Source organism: Sarcophilus harrisii, chromosome 2, assembly GCF_902635505.1.
Source record: "Sarcophilus harrisii chromosome 2, mSarHar1.11, whole genome shotgun sequence".
NCBI lineage: Eukaryota > Metazoa > Chordata > Mammalia > Dasyuromorphia > Dasyuridae > Sarcophilus > Sarcophilus harrisii.
In genome coordinates this window covers 227,090,734-227,112,292 of record NC_045427.1, presented here as the reverse complement: position 1 = coordinate 227,112,292, position 21,559 = coordinate 227,090,734, and the positions used below count along the sequence as shown (strand labels likewise).

Genomic DNA, 21,559 nt, shown 5'->3' with positions numbered 1-21,559 from the left:
ACCAACTGTCATTTTGCTTGAGACAGGTGGGCTTAAATAAAAGGAAAAGCACTGTATTTTTTGAAAGATTCTCCAAAGATTCTCCCTCCTCATTTCACCCTTCTCTGGCACAGCTGGTGCCCAACTTGTTTTTCAGAGGGAAATGACCCTTTTTTACATTATTAATGCCCACTTTTTTTTTTTTTACCTCCCTGCTATTTTTAGAAATTTAAGGCTGTAAAAAGTTTCCATTAATGATCTACTCTGCTCATTTCCTGGGTTGAGAAAACAGGAAGCCCTTCACAATCCTGGCTTAAAAGGGCTTCACATGGAACAGGATAAATCTCACCTACTCCTGGCAGTTTGCTTTTACTATATCTTTCTTTAAGTAACAATAAAAATAATAAATCCTCAGCCTTCTGGTCTGGAATGATTTTAGCCAGCTTGTCAGTAAATGGCAAGGAACATAAAGAAGGAACTGTGGGCTGATGTTTCCTTCTTTGGCTATTATCTACTTTTAGTAGTGACTTCTGGGCCCTTACCCAGACATCCTTTACTGTCCCGGCTGAGGCCATGTGTAGCAAAGAAAGGGCATTGCTTTGTTCACATAACCTGATAGAAGAACTGAGCCATACTTGTTGAATCCCCAGTTCTGATCTCCAAGGATAAGTCTTTTGGATAAGATCTTAAATCTTAATCTTTGCCTTAAATTATTTTTCTCTAAGTAGGGGACAATGACATCTATACTACTTATGCTCTAGGTTGTCCCAAGAATGAAATGAAATTATAGAAGTGGAAACACCAGGAACATTTTAAATTATAAGTGTGAAAATACTAAAGAAATTTAAAGTGTTAGATTGATGTAAGAATATTTTCTGGAGTCAACCAATATTTTGCTTCTTGTTTTTCTCCAAGGGGCAGGTAGGTGGCCCAGTGGATAGAATAGTGGATTTGGAATCAGGTACATTCATTCCATCAGTTCATCAAATTTAGTCTCAGACACATACTGGTTGTGTAACCCTGGTCATGTTATTTAACCCACTTTTCTTCATTTTCCTCATCTGTAAAATGAAGGAAAGAAGGAAATGGGAAACCATTCCAGTCTCTTTGCCAAGAAGACTTCAAAATGGAGTCAAAGAGCCAGATACAATTGAAATTAAGTTTTTTCCCTCCATCAGTCCTTAGAGGGTTCATTTGATGTACAGGATCTTCAGCTAGGGGAGATGCACAGATAAATGAGGTATTGTCTCTGCACTCAAGAAGCTTAAAGTCCAATTTAACAATTATAACAGCTTCATATTCCAGTTTCATACTCAGATTTTTGTCCTGGAAGAAAACTATTAGTACAAAACTCAATTTCTTCATCTGTAAAATAAAGGAGTTAGAGTAGATCACTTCAGAGATAACTTCCAGCTTCAAACCTATATCCCTATGAAAGAGTCTTATTATTTTCAAGTGTCCATTTTCTTGATTTTGAGTCTGTTGATATAGTCTAGTAATTTAGACTGTATCTTCAATACCAATATGATATGTGTACATGCATATATAAATTCTAAAATATATTTACATATACATAGGGATAATAAAATCCATTTCTAGAAAACTTGTAATGGATCCAAGGCTAAACAAACATGTCATGGTCTAATAATAGTCCAATTCACCTTCTAGTAGTAACTAACATTTATGAAGTGTTGTATTTATGGAGACGTTGCCCTCCTGATAATATAAATGGTTTGAGGATTATCACCCCCATTTTACAGATGAAGCTAAAACACAGAGAGGTCTTAAAGCTGGTAAGTGGTAGGAACTAGGACTTCAATGCATGGTACCTGACTCCTAGGCCGCCAATGGATTTTCCATCACTTCATTCAGTTGTTTATGACGAAATGGTATTGCAGTGCTTGAAGGAAACTCCCATTTAGTTTCTATGTGTTGTTTTCTAAGTGATTTGACTGTCTCTTAGTCCATACCCCCCTCACATCAATTAATTCACGAAGACTAATAATATCATCCTGTCCAGAGAAAATCACTAATCTTCTTCATTAAGATTCATATTGAGTGCCTGAATTGTGAATGCCATGATATCTTTATTGTAAAGGATCTTTCTTTTAGTCTTAGATTGTGTGAGCTCTATTTTGTCCTAATACATTCCTTTTATTTTTTCCCTATTTTTTCAAATTGTAGATAATACAATTTTTAACATTTTAAAAAATTTTGAGTTTCAAATTCTCTCCCTATCTCTTCCATTCCTCTCTGAAATGGCAAAGAATTTTTAATGATATTTTATTTGTCCAAATTATATGTGAAAACAGTTTTTAATATTCAATTTTTAAAAATTCTTTTAAAATTCTCTCTATCCCACCATCTTCTCTCCTTGAGATAGAAAGCAATTTGATGCAGATTCTACACGTATAATCAGACAAAATGTATTTCCATATGAGTCATATTGTAAAACAAATGAACAAGAAAACACAGACCAAACACAGAGACATACACACAGACAAACAGACACACAAATTAAATGAACAAAGTATGTTTCAATCTACATTCAAACTCCATCAGTTCTTTCTTTGGAGTTAGGTATCAATTTTCATCATGAATCCTTTGGAATTGTCCTGGATCATTGAGTTATTTAAATACCTCTCTTTAAAAAAAATCAAAACTTAAATACACCGAATTATCATATCATAACCTGTCATAATCACAATGAAATTATTCTTGGCTGCCGTTTAGATTGTAAGCTCCTTAAGGTCGGAGAATATCTTTTGCCTTTTTAAAAAAAAATATTCTCAGTCCTTAATACAGTGCCTATCATAAAACTGACACTTAATAAATGTTAATTAGAGTAGCTAGGTATACAATAGATAAGAGCATTGGGTCCTAAGTCAGGAAAACTCCTCTTCCTGAGTTCAAATATGACTTCAGATTCTTTTTAGCAAGGTGATCCTGGACAAGTCACTGAATTATTTTCCTCAGTTTCCTCATCTGTAGAATGAGCTGGAGAAGGAAATGGCAAACCACTCCAGTACCTTTGCCAAGAAAACCCCTAATGGGGTCATGAAAAATGAGACAGACTGAAAACTACTGTAAAACAACAGCAAATTGTTGACTGCCTATCTTGTTTAGTATTTATGTGGGAATGACAAATTGGTATCTTATAGAGAAAGTAAAAATATGTGTTCTGAAATATAGTGAAATATAGAGGGAGAGGTGACCAGAGAAAGCTATAGCTTATTTCAAATATGCTCTGTGATCAGACTCACTTAGGTTCTGCAAAAAACATTTGGCATCATTGTTAACATTTACATTAACCCACTAATGAGGCAATCAAGGCACTTATTAACATTCTCAGAGAAGAAGTGCCACTGTACCAGGAGGAAGTTCTATGTTGAAAGGATGTCAAATGTGTAACTTTAATGGGAAAAAAAGTTTTTAAAAATGCCGAAACTTCGAGGTACTGTTTTAAATTATAGAAAGTAACTTGACCCTGAAAGTAACCATTGTATCTGTATCCTCTCATTCCCCTCCTACTCTCTCTTTCTCTCTCTCTTATTTTGTAGTTAATGAAATTATCAGGAAGGAATTTTCTGGATTTCCTGCCAAAAATCAGACGTAGAAGAAGTGATTAGCAAGACAACATTTATTGAATGCTTCCGTAACTGGCCTCTTGGACCCTTCTACTGCCCCTACCTACCACCTTCTGTTTCCTTTACTATTCATCTCAAGGCCTGGATTCAACATGACGAACAATGTATTGGCATAAAGTTGACTTTCTTGATTAAGGAGCTCGCCACCTTTTTCTGTAAACATCAGAAGGGACAGTCTTCCTTTTTTCCCCCCCAAAGATCATTTTGTTTGACCTTAATCATGTATCAACCACATACTGTGTTGCCTGCTGAAAAAAAAAAAGAATGAAAGGAATAATGAAAACACCCTACTGGAACTCTCCGCTGAAGCAAGTGACATTAGCCGGGACAGAGAGCGGGAGGGAGGAGAAGGGAAAATGGAGAAAGCATGCACTTTGATGAAAAATTAAACCCCAGCACTTCCATTCATTTTTCTAGGGCAGAGCTCCTGTGCCTTTTGAAGGAAAGGAGTGCTGAGAACACCCAACCCAAAGGAAAATGATTAAAGTTTCCAGCACCACAGCCTGAAGATCTCAAAGCACTGGGGGAAAATGGAGAAGACGGAACTTGACTATTCTTTCATAGGATTGTTCTATTCCCTCCTGTCATTGGGGCCTATCCAAAGTTTATTTTTCATTTTCTCATTCTGGAGTGAAATTGTCTGGCCACTATGACATATATTGTCCAATCCAAATTTATCCTATCCAAAGTTTATTTTTCATTTTCTCATTCTGGAATGAAATTGTCTGGCCACTATGATATGATATATCCTATTGGATATTCTTGGTTTCAACGCGTGCTGTTTGTAAATGTTCATAACTTTTTTTTCTTTTGCTTCTCAAGCCAACAAGAAGTTAGAGATTGAATTTCCTTGGCTGCCTGATCAATAATCCATGCATGAAGTCTGGTGCTAACATGTAGTTTTAATATACAGGAGAATGTTAACTAAAATAAGTAGGATACATATAATATTTCTCTCTCACCTTCAGTTTTACATCTTATTGGCTTTCAAGTGCTTGCTCTTCAGTTATCAGTGAGATTGCTTTTCCACAAAGTAGCAAAAATCTCAAGCATGTGCAATGAATATAAATTTCTATGGAAGGCATAAGAGAACGGGTCAATGGCATGGGAAAAAAAACAGGAAATAGGCATTTGATAATTAAGACGATGTTAAGTAAGACAATCAATATCCTTAAGTGCTTTTATAGATTTTATTTTTGTTTTTGCTTTTTCCAGAGGTTTTCTGTGAAGTATGAAATAATTGAGTTTCCTAAATTACAAGACAGAGTTGACAGTGCCACATGACTAAATGCACAGTCAGGGAGGGGTGACTCTTGTCATAAGGGAGAGTCTGTTCTTAAGGAGGAAATTTGATGGGTTTGTGTACTGATTCTCCATACACAGAAGGAAATCTTTCCCCAGCAGAAAGATCAGAGTATCCAGAAACAAAATCATTTCTCAGTACATCAGTTTTCTCTAACTTCTAAGTCTTTGGTGTTGGGTAATGTATTCATGGTCCTAAGAAATCCAAATTGCATTTCAGTTTGGTATAAACTCTAGAAATTTGGTACAAACTCTAGAAATTAATCCCCCTTCTTTATGATACTTCAATAACAAACAAATGAACTGGCATATTTATGTAGAAAAGCCAAAGCCTTGGCCCTAGAGAGTTTGATATATATTCTGATTTCATTCTTTCAAGTGAATCTACAACAAATAAATTTAGAGAATGCTCAGTTCAGAAGAGCAATCAGCCAATGGAGGCAACAATGGAGTGTGGAAGGAATACTCATGAGAGTGGAAGCCAGGACTAGAGTCCCTGCTTATCCATTAACTTGTGTGACCTTGGGCAAGTCAACACCTCCTCCCTTTCTGAGCCTTGGTTTCCTCATCTGTAAAATGAGATAGTTAGAATAGATGATTTCATGTTAAAAGGTTAAGATTCTAACAATATAAGCAATTTTAAAAGTCCTAGACTTCTGTTCATATCAAGTTTACAGGAGTTTGGATGTGAACTCAATTTAAGCTATTCTTCAGCTGAAATCCCAGCTTTAAAGAAATATCTATTTACTGCTTAATAGGGGAAATCTCCTAGTGGGGGAAAACACAGTTAAATTAAAATTCTTTGGCTTGAATTTTCTTTGCAATGTAAGATAATAAAAAAATTATTTACTGAGACTGAATGTACAGTAACAATGGTGCTATGTAAATTGCATCACCAGATCATGCAGTTTTTATACGAATTAATCAGAGCCCACATAATAAGTGTTAGACAGACTCTATTTTTCATGAAGTACTTCTTGTTGCATCTAAGAAGGACATGAAAATTGTGCTTGTAATGCTGACACAGTCAATCAGCTCTTTTCAGAGGTAAGATCAACACTGTCATGATGCTAAACCAAATTATCAGAGGGAAATCAACCATCTGGCATGAGGTGGCTTCCAATGGTGCTTCCAACTGAGATTCTTGAATATATGAACTCTGATATACTCTTCAAAGTTGATCTGGCAGTTGACTTCTAGTTTGCCATGGTAGAGACCCAAGGAGAGCTTAATGGTGATAGAGAATCATAGAGACTCAACTTCACCATTGCATGATATTTCCATTTGCACAATCCAAAGTTAATCTCTTGAGTTTCTGAGAACAGCTCTTGATGAGATTTATTCCCCTTTCACATATTAGAAATGAATGACATCTCTATTCAGATCTCTTACCAGAGGGGTCAATTCACACCATTCTTTAGAGTCAGCCTTAACCTAATGTAAAGTTTTGCTTATATGTAACCATACAATAAATATTTATATTTTTCTCCCAGCAACAGTGGGGATCCCAAGATGAATACATAGTTTCCTTTTTCTTTTAAACCAAATAAAAGCATTAAGAAAAATATCAATGTTAAAGTGCTTCCAGTTATATTAAATTATTCATGTTTTTGCCACTCAGTGTTTCTCACGATAACATTAATACCCAAAGAAATCTCTCTGTAGAAATAAGAGGTTCATCTTGGAATAGTTAATAGCATTTGGTGAGTAATCTCATCTCACTTTATCTGGACAATAGCCACATTTGCACAGGAGGGAATTCTCTCTTTCCTCAGTTATCTAAATGTTTTACCAAAGTGCCTTCCTGTCATTGTAGCAAAGTCTCTCAACTTCATTGTCCACAGGGCGAACAAAACTAATGCATTTTCCATCAATCTTGTACCATGTTCACAAAACAGAACTTTGGACTAACCAAAGATTCTTGTCTATCTTTCTTTTTCTCTTTTTAAAAAAGTTATGTCTTCTTTTCTCCAACATAAACTTAGCCACAGATTGCAGGGTGGGCTTCCATAAACAATTGTACCAAATACTTAACTACAGGAAACAAAACCATCAGGCAGAGGAAAAAAAGTGGAATAGGAGCTGACAGTTATCAGGAAAGTAGTGTCAGATACAAATGATAGGAAGAAAGTTTGCCAAGAGAGTAATTGTTCATGAAATATTTTCAGTACGGAAAGAAGCAGTATAACTTCTCAGAATGGACAGGACTATAGGACCTGAAGAGCAGGAATGGGAGGGGTCTATTGCATGTGGATAGAAAGAAAGTAGTCAAGTCAAGGTTTGCACTTGCTTTATCAGACTTTGTAAATATGTAATCACTTCCATTCTTCTGATACAAATGTACCATTTTTCTGAATGTAGGATATTTCCAAAGATAGCACTATTATTCTGTATTGTATAAAAATGCTGCTGCTTAATAATATATCTAAGACAGTTCTCAAAATTAGCCAGCATGTTATTAAAATTTTATTTTGTTATCTGTATTTTTTTAAAGTTCCTGTGCCTTTATCCACCCCTTTCCTCCAATATTACACCCCTTTTGGGTTAGAAATATTTATAAATGTTGGGAGATTTATTGAGTGTCTTATTTTTTCTACATAATTGTTGGTGAATTTTTTCCTATGAGAAATAATTTTGATTATTGGATAAATATTCCAAATATTCAGAACCTGATTTTTCAGTCACCACCCCTCTCTCTTCTGGAAGAGAGCATTTTCACAGAAAATAGGAGAATAGCAACTATTTCGTTCTTACAAGTGACAGTAAATTCAGCCTGGGATTAGGATGTCATCATGATCTCAGCTGTTTGGAGTTTTGCTTCCAGTTCTCAGGAAGATATGTCAATACTAGGATGAATATTTTGTGCTCTTTGGTGATAGAGAAAATTATATTTACAAAGTGTCTACATTTTGGGGATATAGACTTAATGCTTCCATTTTCACAACGGATTTCAGAAAGAATTAAAAATGACTTAACTGGAATAAAACAAGGGATTGGCTGAGCATGAGCTGCTGGTGTGGACAATTAAAAGAGGCCATGAGGATGTCCAAAGCCTTCCTAGTGTAAATATAACTTAGAAGGACTATTTGTGTTAGTCCTCTGTAAGGGACAGGGGATAATTTATATTGATCTCAGAGATCTGTTTGTCTTGAGACTGAAGCACTGGGAAGTTCAGGAACTATTGAGTCCTAGCATTAATAATACTTACTCTACTTTGTAGGCCTGGGGTGAGGCTGAATTTATCTTTATTTCAAATTGAAAAACAGTTTATAAGTGCTTATAAGGTCCTCTTAAAATTCCTATATTCAATCTAAATTTTTAAGGGGTGTCCTGTAACTTCCTTGAGTTGACAAACCTCCCTGATACTGAAAGATTCTGGTCTGTGGCCCTCTTTAGCAAGGAGAAAAAGGCAGAATTTCAAGGTCAAGTGCCACAGATCCAAATTAATCAGCATTCACAGAATATTTTCACCTGCAAATGGTTTAAAACATAGATTGTTAATATTCTATGATCCCAGTTTTAGCAGTGAATCCAAAAAGCTATTTTTCTCTTCTATATCATGGGAGATCTAAGGTTATTATAGATGTCAGACTCTACTTATGCGGCAGTGTAAACTCTGCTGTCAGACTCTACTTATGCGGCAGTGTAAACTCTGCTTGTGTATTTCCCCAGCCAATTGTGCCTAACCAACCTTACAGAAAATGAAAAAACAAAGCTGCAGGCTGATTGTGGAAGCAGGTCCAAGAGGCTATTGAGATACTTCTGAGGACATCGGAGGTTTCCCCAGAACTTGATCATCCTCTTCCTTTCTTGGCCAGACAAGGCAACAACTGGAAAAATCCAATCCAGCTGTTTAAGTGGTTTTCACTTGACCAGAATGAGCTTGTTTACATATCAGGACTGGCCACCATGGATGGTATATATTGATATATCTGTGTTCACCAGCTACAGTTCTGAATTTGACTATCAGAGCTATTGTCCAAGGGGGTTTCTTATTCTGTGGTCCACATAACAGTCTTCTCCTACCACAATTTTACTCATGGGTAAAACATTCTCAGTTTGGACCTGCCAAATAACAGCCTCTGTAGATTCATTTAATACTGGTCTTCTAAAAGTTCTCGAGCACTGCCTTTTTGAAGTACTAAGGAAAGACTAAGGTTTGGAAAATGCTAACTTTTCAAAGGGGTTCCAATCTGCCACATTCCTATGCAAAATATTTTTTAATCTCCAATATAATGTAGTTTATTTTTGCTATCTGTAAAATATTTTTATATAGCTTGTATTGTGATAGTTTGGCAATAAAACAAAAGATAACTGCTATTGTGAGTGGTCTGTGCATTTCTCTTTCTCTTTCACTTTTTTTTTCCTCTTGCAACCTGACTCAAAAGGAGACATTTACCTCTGAGTTGACAAACTCTGGTTTACCTCTGATATTGGCAAAGAAGTGACTAATGGTGTTTTCATATGTTTATCCCTATACCTAAAATTGGCAGTTTTATCCTAAAGAATTAAGACAAATTTCAGTTCAAGCTAAACTTATTTTACATTTTTCAATCTCCTGGGTAATTTAATTGTACTCTTGGGAGTTTCTATACTGCTGGAGGATGACAGTGCCCTGAAAATGGTGACACTAGCTAAGCTTTTGTCTAAAATGGAATTTTATGAAAAGCATATTGTTCAATCCCTAAGCAAGCATAAATCCTACAGAGGTGGTCTTTTAGCCTCTTCCTAAATGAATACTTATAGAGCATCTGGAAATTCACCAATAATAATAGCAACAACAAACATTTGCATAGTGCTTTAAGCTTTACATTAAGTAAATGTACTAATATAATCTCCATTTTATAGATAACACAACTGCAGCAGTTAAGTGACTTGTCCTGGGTCACTTAGTAAGGATTTGAGACCAGGTTTGATTTTGGCTTTTTCTGATTCCAGATTTAGCCACTTTTATACCTAGCTTCAAGGCACGACATTCCACTGTTGGAAATCTTTAAATTATTTGGTAGTTTTTTCTTATTATTATATCCAAGTATTGTGTCCCCCTCTAATTTCTATCTTTTAGTCCCTAAGTCCAACACCATACATCATCCTCTTTGCTTGGCTGAATTGCTGGTTTCAAATAGATACCCCAACTGAGGCAGAAGTGGTAAAGTAGCAAGTGAATTGGATTTAGAGTTGGGAGATCATGATTCAAATTCTGACTGCTATTTTTTTACTCCATTACTTCTCAAAAGTCATGTAGTTTAGTATGTGTTGGAGGAACAACTTGAATCCAGGTCTTTCCTGTCTTCTATCTGTTTTGCCACACTGCCTTTCATTAGACCTAGAAGATGCTTAATAAAGTTTGTTCATTTCAATAAACATTTTAAAGCACATACTATATGCCCATGGACACTGTGCTAAGCAAAAGGGGAACGAATTTGAAAAAAAAAAAAAAAAAGGAAAAATAGTCCTTGCTGTGTTGGCACTTAAACTGTAATAAGGGAAGACAAACCACAAAAGGAATCTGAAAGGGGGCAATGGATGCCCATTCTAGGTGGGGGGAGGCAGGGTGAAGGTAAGAGGGACTGAAATAGAGGGGATGAGGTTCCCTGGAGTTGAAACCAAGCCAAGCTACTTAGGGAAAATGAAGAGTGATCTAGAAGATTCCAGAAGCTCAAAGTCTTCTATAAAGGATAGCTTTGAGGAAAGGAAAAAGGTGGGGAGGTGAGGGTGGGATTTTACTGCTCTACTCTCAACCTTTCAGCCCAAGGGGAGAAACAACTGAGAGAGTAAAGAAGATGTCAAGTATCAAAAATTGAATCCATCTGCATAGTGATGAAATTTCAAGTGATCAAATTATCCTGGGGGAGGTATGTTGTTTCTTGGAATCAAATCCAAGCAAAGATTTGATGGAAAATAGAGAATATTTTGAGGCCTCATTACAATGAAGATTAATAATCCTTTTAAAGAAAGTCATTTGTAGGAGATGTTAACAGCCACTTTCAATCTTAAAAATGTTGTGGTTTCTCAGAAATCAATCCCATAATAATGACACTATTGTAAAAGTTTGTCACTTTAATTACTTTATGTAATTTGATCCTCTGAGGTAGGAAGTGAAATTATTACCTCTGCTTGACAGATAAGAAAAGTGAGAAACAGAGTTAAGGCTCAAATATAGGACTTCACAGACCAGTCAGACCTCTTGCCACTACACCACATCCTGCCCTAATATTTATATCTAAATAGTTGAACTATTCCCGTTGGAAAAGAGGAAAGTGCAGCATCTTCATTTATAAAATACTCTTTTGTCAAATCCTAGTACCCATGTCAAAACTTAATATTAATACCAAATCCCAACATTAAAAAATTACTTTTTACCACTCTATCTGCAGGCTAGTTTAATTAAATCTTGCAAAGTTCTAACATTCTTAAGATTTATTCTGCTTAAACCATGAGGATATTGTACACAGTAAATGCAATATTGTCGATCAATTGTAAATAACTTAGCTATTCTCAGAAATACAATGATCCAAGACAATTCTGAAGGATGAAAGGTATCGTCCAGCTCCAGAGAAACAACTGGTAGAGTCTGAAGAATTGAAGCATACTTTTTCTTTATTTTATTTTTCTTTCTGTTGGCTTTTTTACTTGTATTTTCTTTCACAGTATGATTTACATGGAAATGTTTTGAATGACTACATGTGTATAATGTAAGTCAAATTGCTCATCTTTCCAATGAGGAGAGAGCAAAGGGAGGAAGAGAATTTTGAACTTGAATTTGAAGGAAAAAAATATTAAAATTGATTTTACATGTAATTGGGGGAAAATAAAGTACTAAATTTAAAAAGAGTTATTCTGCTCAAAAAGAAAGGCAAATATGAACAAGTATCACTCTATACTCATCAAATTATCAAAAATGGGAAAACTCATTTTTGGAGGGACCAGGGCAAGATAGACACATATGGATTCACTATGGTTGGTTCAATCATTCTGAAAAACAACTTGAAATTAAGCAAGAAAATCCAGGAAATTTTTCATATTTTAATCCAGAGATTATACTTATTGGAACTATATCTTTTCTTGCCCAGATTAAGAATAAGAAATAATGCATATGTGTAAAAATATTCAGGTCATTGTCATCTGTGATCATGAAATTCTAGAAATAAAAATATCAGGAAAAACATATAAGAAAACTGCACCATGTTCATATAATGGAGTATTATTGTTCTGTAAGAAAAGATAAATATGAAAAATTCAGAAGATTATGGGAAAATTTGTCTGAAGTAATGAAGAGTGGATATCTAAATATCAATATATTCAGTGATGTTATAGTACATATAAAGTTGCAGTGAAGAACAAAATTCTTATCAAATACAAATTACCATTAATTAGTACCTTACTATGTATCAGCTAAAGAACAAATTTCTCCTTTTTTGCTAACAATCTGTCAACTAATATTTTGGGGGAATCCAGGTTTGTATAGGAGTCAATTTATTATCTCCATGCAGATGATTCTCAGATCTAAATATTTTGCTTCTGTCTTTTTCCTACACACTAAGCTTTCATCATAGATGAGAAAGGTATTGTGATGGAAAATCTACAATTGCTTGGATATGGAATGATAAGAGAGAAGAAAGAGTCAGAATGATTTCAAGTTTTTGCACCTGGATTGACTATTAAATTCTCTCTGCAATTACAGAAGTTAAAAGGAAGGCTGGGTTTGGGATGAAATAGAATGAGTCCTTTAATAAGCAAGAGAAGTAATAACATTAAAGTGAAGATGTTCAGTAGACCATTCTTGGGGGTTAGAAGAGGGATGTTGAAGATTGGGCATATAGATTTGGGAATCACCTGAATAGAGTTGATAATTGAAAAGTAAGTTGCTGTAGCTTTGTTCTTTGACTGTATAACGTTGTAGAAACCTCTGTTCAAATGTAATTTGATATATGGAATTTAGCCCAACTTCTATCTTCATCTTTTCCTTCTTTATGGAATTCACTGTCTATACCTAGAAAATGATCAAATGTTATTTATTCAGTGACAGAGAGGGACAGCTTCTAGAGAAAGTCCGTTGTCTTTAACCTATTCTACCTCATTCACAATGTTACTTTAGTCCAAAGCTCTTCCATGATCCAACAATTCAACAAATACCTACTAAGCATCTTCAGTCTATTAAGGATCAATATAGAATGGTAGTAACAGAAATCATCTTACAAGAGATTGGAACATGAATACATGGTGAGGAAACAAGATATTCATTCTAGGTGCTTGTCAAGGGGAGAAGAATAGGATGGTAACTTGAAAGGGAAACAAAATCAAGGAAAAGATTTATTTGAAGTTAGCAGAGACCCAAGTCTGTTTGTAGGAAAAAAAGGAGTCATTAAGGAAGGAGAAAAACAGGAGTGGAGAATGGATAATGGATGTAATAAATGGAGAAATTTAGAGGGGACTAGGTCAAGATTTATGGATAAACTTTGACAAAAAAAGATACCCCTTTCTCTTTATCTTTTGAGACAGAAAGGGAGAAAAAGTGTGAAAGAAAAGATGGGACAGAAAACAAAAAATTTGAGATGTGGGTGAAAGACGAGGGAGCTTGGAATGAGTGGTTTCAGTCCCTTCAGTAAAGTAGAAATTGGTGGAAGTGTGTGTGTGTGTGTGTGTGTGTGTGTGTGTGTGTGTGTGTGTGTGGTGTAGTGAATGTTAAGTTGAGGGCCTGAGGTGAGAGAGAATTTGCAAAATCACCATGGCAGAAGTGATAGGAAATTGGAGGTGAATAGAAGACCACTGTATATCATTGAGAGACCAACTGAGGCCAGACAGTATGAATTTGTAGTAGACCCAATCAGTATGGCTCCCTCCAGCACTGTTCCCTGGATTTAAATAAGGAAAAACCAACAGCAACAACAACCCAGATGTCTAGGGTCATACTGAGTTGAGCGTTAGCAGGGCAGGGTGACAGAATATCAAGAAAGGCAAATAATTTAAGGACATGATTGAAATGGCTGCCCATAGGGTCAAGCCTGAAAAGAAAAAAAAGGGAAATCAGAATAGGAATACAAAGAACAGTGTAAGATTAAGGAGCTGGAGGACACAGAGTTAAAACTAAAACACAGGCCAGCTACTCAAATATTGTTCTTGAAGATATCAGAATTCAAAGCTAACTCTGAGATGGGTAAGACAAAATGTGTGTATTTCACAAGTTATCCATGAAGAAGTTGCACAGCAGTGACCAAGTACTTAAGCCTGAAGGCCAGTGGTTAAACTTGTCTGTGGGCAGATTTCAATAATGAGAACAACAGAAGTCTGCAGTGACTTTGAGGGCAGTGGTGTTGTATAATAAGAGCTATGAGTCAGGCATGCTGAATTCTAGTCCTGGCTCTACTAGAAACTCCCACATGACTTTATGGCAAGTCACTTCTGCAATTTGGGTGTCAGTGTCCTCACCTGTAAACTGAAGGCACTGGATTAAGGTTCAAAACTTTTATTCTAAACATTGTTAGAGATCACATTAGGATAAAAAACATCACGAAAAATACAATTCCTATTGTATACTTCGTAAATGGTCAACGTCATGTCCATTCCATTTAAATTGGCCAAGTAGCAATTCCCCATGTAAGACATTCTGATTCTTGCCTCCATTTTTTTTGTGGACATAGTCTCCCTGTGTCTTCCATATGTCCTGCTTGTCTTCACCTTATAGGATCTCTAGCTTCCCACAAAGCATAGCCCATGTGCCACCTCCTACACAAAACCATTCATGTCCCTCTATACCCCCATTATTTCCCTTTTCTTCCTCCCCTCCCCTCTTTTCTCTCCCTTCCCCTCTTTTTTCTCCCTTCTCCTACCTCACCCTTTTTTGTCATCTCCTCTCCTCCCCACATCCCCTGTCTGTGTCTGTATTTATGTCTCTGTCTCTCTGTCTCTCTCTATCTCAGTCTCTCTGTCTTTCTCTGTGTCTTTCTCTATCTTTTACTTTGCTTATGCTTAATTGTGTAGATGTTGAATATTCTCAATGGAATGTAAGCTCCTTGAGGGCAGGGATAATTTTACTTTTGTCTTTGTAACCCAAGAACCAGCACAATGATTGAAGCATTGTAGGAGGCTTAATAAAGTTTGTTGAAAATGCAGCAAAATGTGGCTAAATTGTATCATTTTAACATACATATTTGCAAATTTCAAAGAGACAAAAATGAATGCCACAGAGAAAGACTTTATTGGAGAAATAATAGAAAGAAGGTTTACTAACCTATAAAATAGATTTTTTTTTCTGATTTCAAATCTAGTGTTTTATCACAAGGTCTTTATCTCCTCCAACGAACCAGTCCTCCTTCTTTGCAGGCTCACACTGTATGTGGGCCATTTCTCCAGAGGAAGCTAGAAGCAACCTGGTTGTCATTTGCCTTTTTGCACTTTTGCATCAATCCTGGTCCTCTTTCCAATAAAATACACTCTTCAATTACTACGCTACTCTCCAGAGACAGGTAGACAGGGAGTGGATTTTCCAGATGCCATTTATGATCCAAAAGCTGTGAAGAGAGATTCAGATGTCTTCGTTCAGCTTTCTGTTCAGCAAAGTGAGGAATCTGTGCTGAAATAGAATAAGCCTTAGCTACCTTATATTGTGTGAGTTTAATCCTACCAGTAATGATTACATTTTGGCTCTGCCTTCTTTCCATAAGGTCTTTTCCCCCAGCTGTGCCTACTGTTAATCCATGTTCTAGTTTAACATTCATATGTTGCCGATAAATTAGCTCACTCCCTATATCCTGGTTGTCTTCTTCCATAGAGAGCTCAACATTTCAGTCTGTGATTCTAGGACCCCCTGGCAGAACAGAGAGCCCAAACTCTGGAAACCAAAATATACACTTCAAAAAGCTATATCTGACATAGGTAGATGGGTCTTGTTTTGTATTTTTCTATCTGCATCAGGTGTCATGATCACCCAGTTAAGGGGTAGTGAGTAATCCTGAAGTTTCTGCATTGATATATTCATTCAGTTAAATGAGTAAAGAGCTCATTTCTGAGTCCTGACAAAATTGCAAATATTAAATAAAGCACAGGTCCTGCTCTCATGAAGGTTACAGTGTAGAAGTAAGATTTGATAAATAACATGACATACACAACATGACAAATAGTAAGGGATAGTGAAGGATATAGTATGATGTAGTAGAAAAAGAGAATGATGTAGATTTGAGGAGATCTAGGTTTAATTCCTTTCTTTGGCGCATTATGACCCTGACCAAGTCATTTGACTTCTCAGTGTCCTAGATAATTATCTAAGTATAAATTGTAGAGCAGGTGTCAGTCTACAATGGCAAATAGAGTTTTCTTCTTGGAAGTGCCCCACACTGATGACATTAGGTCCAGTAAAAATAAAGAAATAAATAATTACAGACCTTGTAAAAAAAAAAAGATAAAAGCAGAAGTGGTGAAAAACAAGTTTTCTCTTTTCCAGTATGTGGGGAAGAGTCATTAGGTTGTTTTCTTTTTGACAAACTTGAGAAAATGATGATAATTTTTCCAAGTGAGTAATTCTTCCTTATGTTCTTTCCAATGTCAAGCTCTTCTATTTGGCATCCATTCATCTATATTTTTGAAACATAGAAACACATATATTGGAAGTCTTTTGTTCTAATTTTGTAATTCATAATTTATTTAGTAATTCAAATATTTAATATGAGAATTTGTTCCAAAGACTTCTCCCTGAGGTTATACAATTGTAGCATCATTGACAGATGAATAGATGGATTAAGGAACCAATGGGATATTAAATGTTTAGATAGCTATGTAGCATGTTAAATTAAACTACCATTTTAATGTCTAGATCAATGTCTACCATTGAAGTAGTAACACTTGACTATCAAATCAAAGTTTCCCAATTTTAAGAAAGTGACCATTTGACTCAACTAAAATTGGGTTTGAAAGTGAAAAGAGAACACAAGTGTCTAGCTACATCATCTCTACTATCTTCTAACTTTTATTATGGGTTCATATCCTGACTCCAGTACTTACTTGACTATATGAACCATGGGTAGTTTAGTTAACTTTCCTGAACCTTGATTTCCACTCCTGTAAACAGAAGAAAAAAATTATTTATGGTTCTATTCATAGAATTGTTGCAAGGATCAACTGAGTTTAATATGTAAAATATTTTGAAAATCTTTAAGTATTATATAAATGTCAGCTATTATAGTGATATATTGGATAGAGTGTTGTACTTGAAGTCAGGAAAACCTGAGTTCAAATCTGCTTTCAAACACTTACTAGATGTGTGACTTTGGACAAATCACGTAACCTCTCTCAGCCTAGTTTTTTCCATCTATAAAATGGGGTTATTAATAACAGCACCTTCCTCTTAGGGTTGTTGTGAGGATCAAATTATATAATATTTATAAAGAACTTGTGCTAGTTGTTATTATCCTATAATAATAACTACTGATAATGCAAGAGGTTATCTCTTCCTCCCTTGCCAAGCCCAGAGAAAATATTACACAACATAAAACAAGAATAAAGCTGCTATTGGGAGTGAAATCAGTTGCAAGTTTTCCTTAATAAGAATGAAGCCTGGACTTCAGAATCATCAAAGCCCAGTACTTACACTATCAAGTTAGTTCATGAAGTTCATCTTATCTGAAGAAACCTCAGCCAATATTTACATTGTGACAGGTGGAAAGGTGAACAATAAGAGGCATGGTCCTATCTTCAAGAAGTTTACAATCCAATTGCTATCTTACTGATTCCCCATCCAATAAATGAGGGAATGATTCTAGACCATCTCTTATCCAGCACTCAGTTAGTTTTATCTTTTCCAAACACTCCACACAGCTCTCAAGGTATAACTCCCATCTTTAAAAAGATAAAGGGGATTTAACTCAAATTTTTGAATTCAACTAATTTTCTATTCAATATTTCCAACACTAACAGGTAAAAGTGATCTTACTTTCTCATTTTTTTTCAACTTTCCTAGAGTACTTTGATGGGATTTTTTCTTTGCCATATCTCCATTATCTTTGAACATACTTTTTTGTATAGATATGTTAGTCTGTCTATTAAAATGTAAGATTCATGAGGACAGTAATAGTTTCAATTTTCTGAATTTAAGTTTTCTTCAGTTTTCTCCTTGGTATTTTTAGCACCTAGCCCAGGACTTTAAACCTAGTAAGTGCTTAATAAATATATGTTGTTGAATCTCTCATTTCTTGCTCCTTTTTCAGATGATGTGTTACTACAGGGAGTTATTAATTTAGAGCTAGAAGGGATCTTATTCATGATGTTTCAGATGATACATGGTACAGCTTCTTCATGTTACAAATGAAGAACTGAGACCCAGTGAGCTAAAATTATTTGCCCAGGTGCACAAAATTAATGAGTGGCTGAAATGAATCTTCTTTGTTATTCTGGTCCTTTATCCATTACACTTTTCAGTTGTTTTTCAGTAATGTCCAACTCTTCATGATCCCATTTGGAGTTTTTTTTGGTAAAGACTCATTTTACAATAGAAATTGTAAACAGTAGAAACTGTAAATTGAAACTGAGAAAACTGACACAGAGTTAAGTGACTCAGGATCACATGGCTATTAAGTGTCTGAGGTTAGATTTGAACTCAAGAAGATATATCTTACTAATTGTAAGCCCAGCACTCTACCCACTTTGCCATCTCACTGTCCCTAAATCCACCACATTAGATTGTCTTTTTCAAAGGTATGAATCCCTTCTTAATTTGTGGAGGACTTCATTCTCTTCTTTTATATCTTCAATCCCCCCCTCCCATGGTTTTTCAATAAACCTAGCCTTCTCTATCCTGAAAAATACCTTTATTTGATTCAGCAGTCACCTTTAAGCCACTGCCACAATTATAGTCTCCAAAGTGATGACTACTAGACTTGTCCCTTTAGTCTACTGTCAGAGAGGAAGTGAGTGCCTGAGGGCCTTGGGAATGACGTGGATTCATTCTGGGGGTCTGGTCCAGTTACGCTTGGGGAGCACCCAAGTAGCTGTATCTAGGTCACAAGCATGGCATCTTTCATGACTAAGTCCCTTCCCACCCAAATGAGTAGGGCTCAAGTACCAGGCCTGTCCACAGAAAAGGAACAAAAGAGTGTGTGGTTGGGGAAAAGAGCTAAGTCTGGCCCTCTTCAAGAAACCTCAGTGCATTCTGTCATTTCTGCGGCCAACCTCAGTGACACACCACCAGTCTGAGGTTGATGGCAAGACACAGAACTGGCTTCTTAGGGGGCAGACGGTGCCCAGTAACATAGCCAGGACGAACTGGAGAGAAAATGTGAAGCAGAAAGAAGCTGCTTTCAGCATGTCTCCATCTCATTTTCTGTACCCTTCCGTTCTAGTCCTGCCATGGTCTCTCTATGCACTGAATGCCTGTCTTCATTGATGCTACAGTCATTTACTGAACAATTATTATGTGCTGGACATTACTCTGGGGAATACGGAGCTGAATATGACATCTCAGAGAGCTTACAACCTAGTTAGAGGAGTAAGACCAAAATGCAAAAGAAAAAAAGCGCATTTGTGTATGTGTATACAATATGTATACCCACAAACATATATGCTTATAAATGTATATGTATATATAAAACACACATGTATAGGTATATTTGTATGTCAGTGTATGGATGTGTGTATAACATATATGTATATCACATAATATAAGGCAAATGTAAAGGTGTTATGGATGAGGTATGGAACTTTTTAAAAGGGAGACACCATTTTCTATTTAGGTTGTGTGTGTGTGTGTGTTGTAGGGGTGGAGTGCATCAAGAAAGATTCCATGGAGGAAATGGCATTTAAACTAGGTTTTGAGAGATACATATGAATTGATGTGTTTGGGGTGGAGGAAAAGTGAAAAGAATCTCTTCTTCATGATGACCCCTAAGCTTGTGGGACATTACCAACCTAAAGTTCTCAGAATTTAGTAAGTGTTATGTGCCCTGTATACATTTTCACTCTAGTGACTGACACTTACTGCCTTGGGCAAAAAGAGTGGTAGACAGTAATAAGGTTAGATCAGGGTCACTAATTTGCTGTTCCTGTTGTTTCTAAGAAAAAAAAAATAGTTTATTCTCTGTCTTTGGCAGAAAAGTAAAATTGAACCACTGACTGCTTTCTCTCTTTCTCCCTCATGCTCTTAAGAAAGAAAGTCATGAATCAACTTAGTTTATTAAAACTTTTGACTATTTGATTCTCTTATTTCTCCAGAAAAGAAAATGAGATTTATGGATGCATGGAATCATAGAATGTGAGAGCTTGAAGGAATCTTAGAACATAAAACAACATGCCAAAGAAAGAAGAGGCCTTCAATTACAATGTGAGAATTGGAAGGGACTTTAGAACAGAGAACACTAGAACAGAAAGAATCTGCTAATGCTGGAAGGAATCTTTGGAAGCAATATCTCACATTGGTGTAGCATTTTAAAATTGGCTAAATATTTTGTTCACAATAACCCTGTATGCATAATATAATAATCAGTATTCCCAATCTACAGGTAGAGAAATTGAGACTTTGAAAGGTTAAATGAATTTTCCATGGACATTCAACAAGTAAGTATTTGAGGTGGGATTGAGCCCAGGTCTTCTGAATTCTAGCCATATAAGAATGTAGAATGCAAGAACAAGAAGGGACTTTCAGAACACAAAATATCAGAGTTGGAGGGGCCTTAGAACACTGAATGTCAAATAAACAAGGGCTAGTTTAACCTTACCATTACACCATACATTTAGAACTGGAAGAGACCTCAAAGACCATCTAGTCCAATTCTCTCATTCTACATGTAGGAAACCTGAGGCCAGGGAAGTTAAATGACTTGCCCAAGATAACATATGTAACTAAATATTGGGTGATTCCTTTGACTCCCAAATTTGTGCTTTTTCCAATGTACCACTCCTTTTCCCATAATTCAATAAATGAGGATAAAGACTTGAATTCATTAAGAGGTTTGACCAAGGTAACACAAATTAGTCATAAAATTTTCAAGTTATATTCACTAGAGAATCTCAAACTATCAAACAATAGAGGCTGAGCCCATTGGGCCTGTATTAAGCAAAAAGAAAACCTTTTAAAATATATTTTAATTATTAATTAATTAATGTTGGTTGTGCAAGTAAATTTTTTTTTTTACATATTTCTTGTGAATCATGTTGGGAGAGAAAAGTCTGAACAAAAGAGAAAACTGCAAGAGAAAAACAAAACAGAAGAAAAAGAAAAAAAAAGTGAACATAGCATATGTTGATTTACATTCATTCTTCATTTTTCTCTCTAAGGATGGCATTTTCTATCTAAAGTTTATTGGGATTGCCTTGGATCACTGAACCACTCAGAAGAATCGAGCCTACCATAGTTGATCATCCCACAACCTTGCTGTTACTGTGTACAATGTATTCCTGATTCTGCTTGTTTCATTCAACATCAGTTTGTGTAAATCTGGGAAAGCCTTTCTTGAGTCTCAAAGTACAGACAGCCCTCTCCTTATAAAACAAATGTGTTTCAGACAATTTGTGTATGGATTGAATTTCTGTAAATTAAAATCTATTTTAAACATATTTGGTGAGCCCAATGGTTTATAGGAGACCTTTATTTAATTCAACAAACATTATAAACCAAACCTAACTGGTTTTATGTTAATATTTTTATT

The 21,559-nt window shown here is 35.7% G+C and overlaps 1 protein-coding gene across 7 annotated transcripts in view; it reads left to right on the top strand.

Annotated features, from left to right (window-relative positions):
* The window catches only part of NFATC2 (nuclear factor of activated T cells 2), a 180,519-nt gene extending 171,271 nt beyond the window's left edge, over positions 1–9,248 (top strand). For 5 of the 7 annotated variants that reach the window (XM_031951640.1, XM_031951639.1, XM_023494518.2 and 2 more), the window contains one exon: positions 3,540–9,248. In XM_031951640.1, coding sequence (XP_031807500.1) covers positions 3,540–3,595 — 56 coding nt within the window. In that variant the 3' untranslated portion in view covers positions 3,596–9,248. The remainder of the gene's footprint in view (positions 1–3,539) is intronic. The other 2 variants (XM_031951638.1, XM_031951637.1) reach the window with 1 other exon arrangement.
* Positions 9,249–21,559: the final 12,311 nt, after the last annotated feature.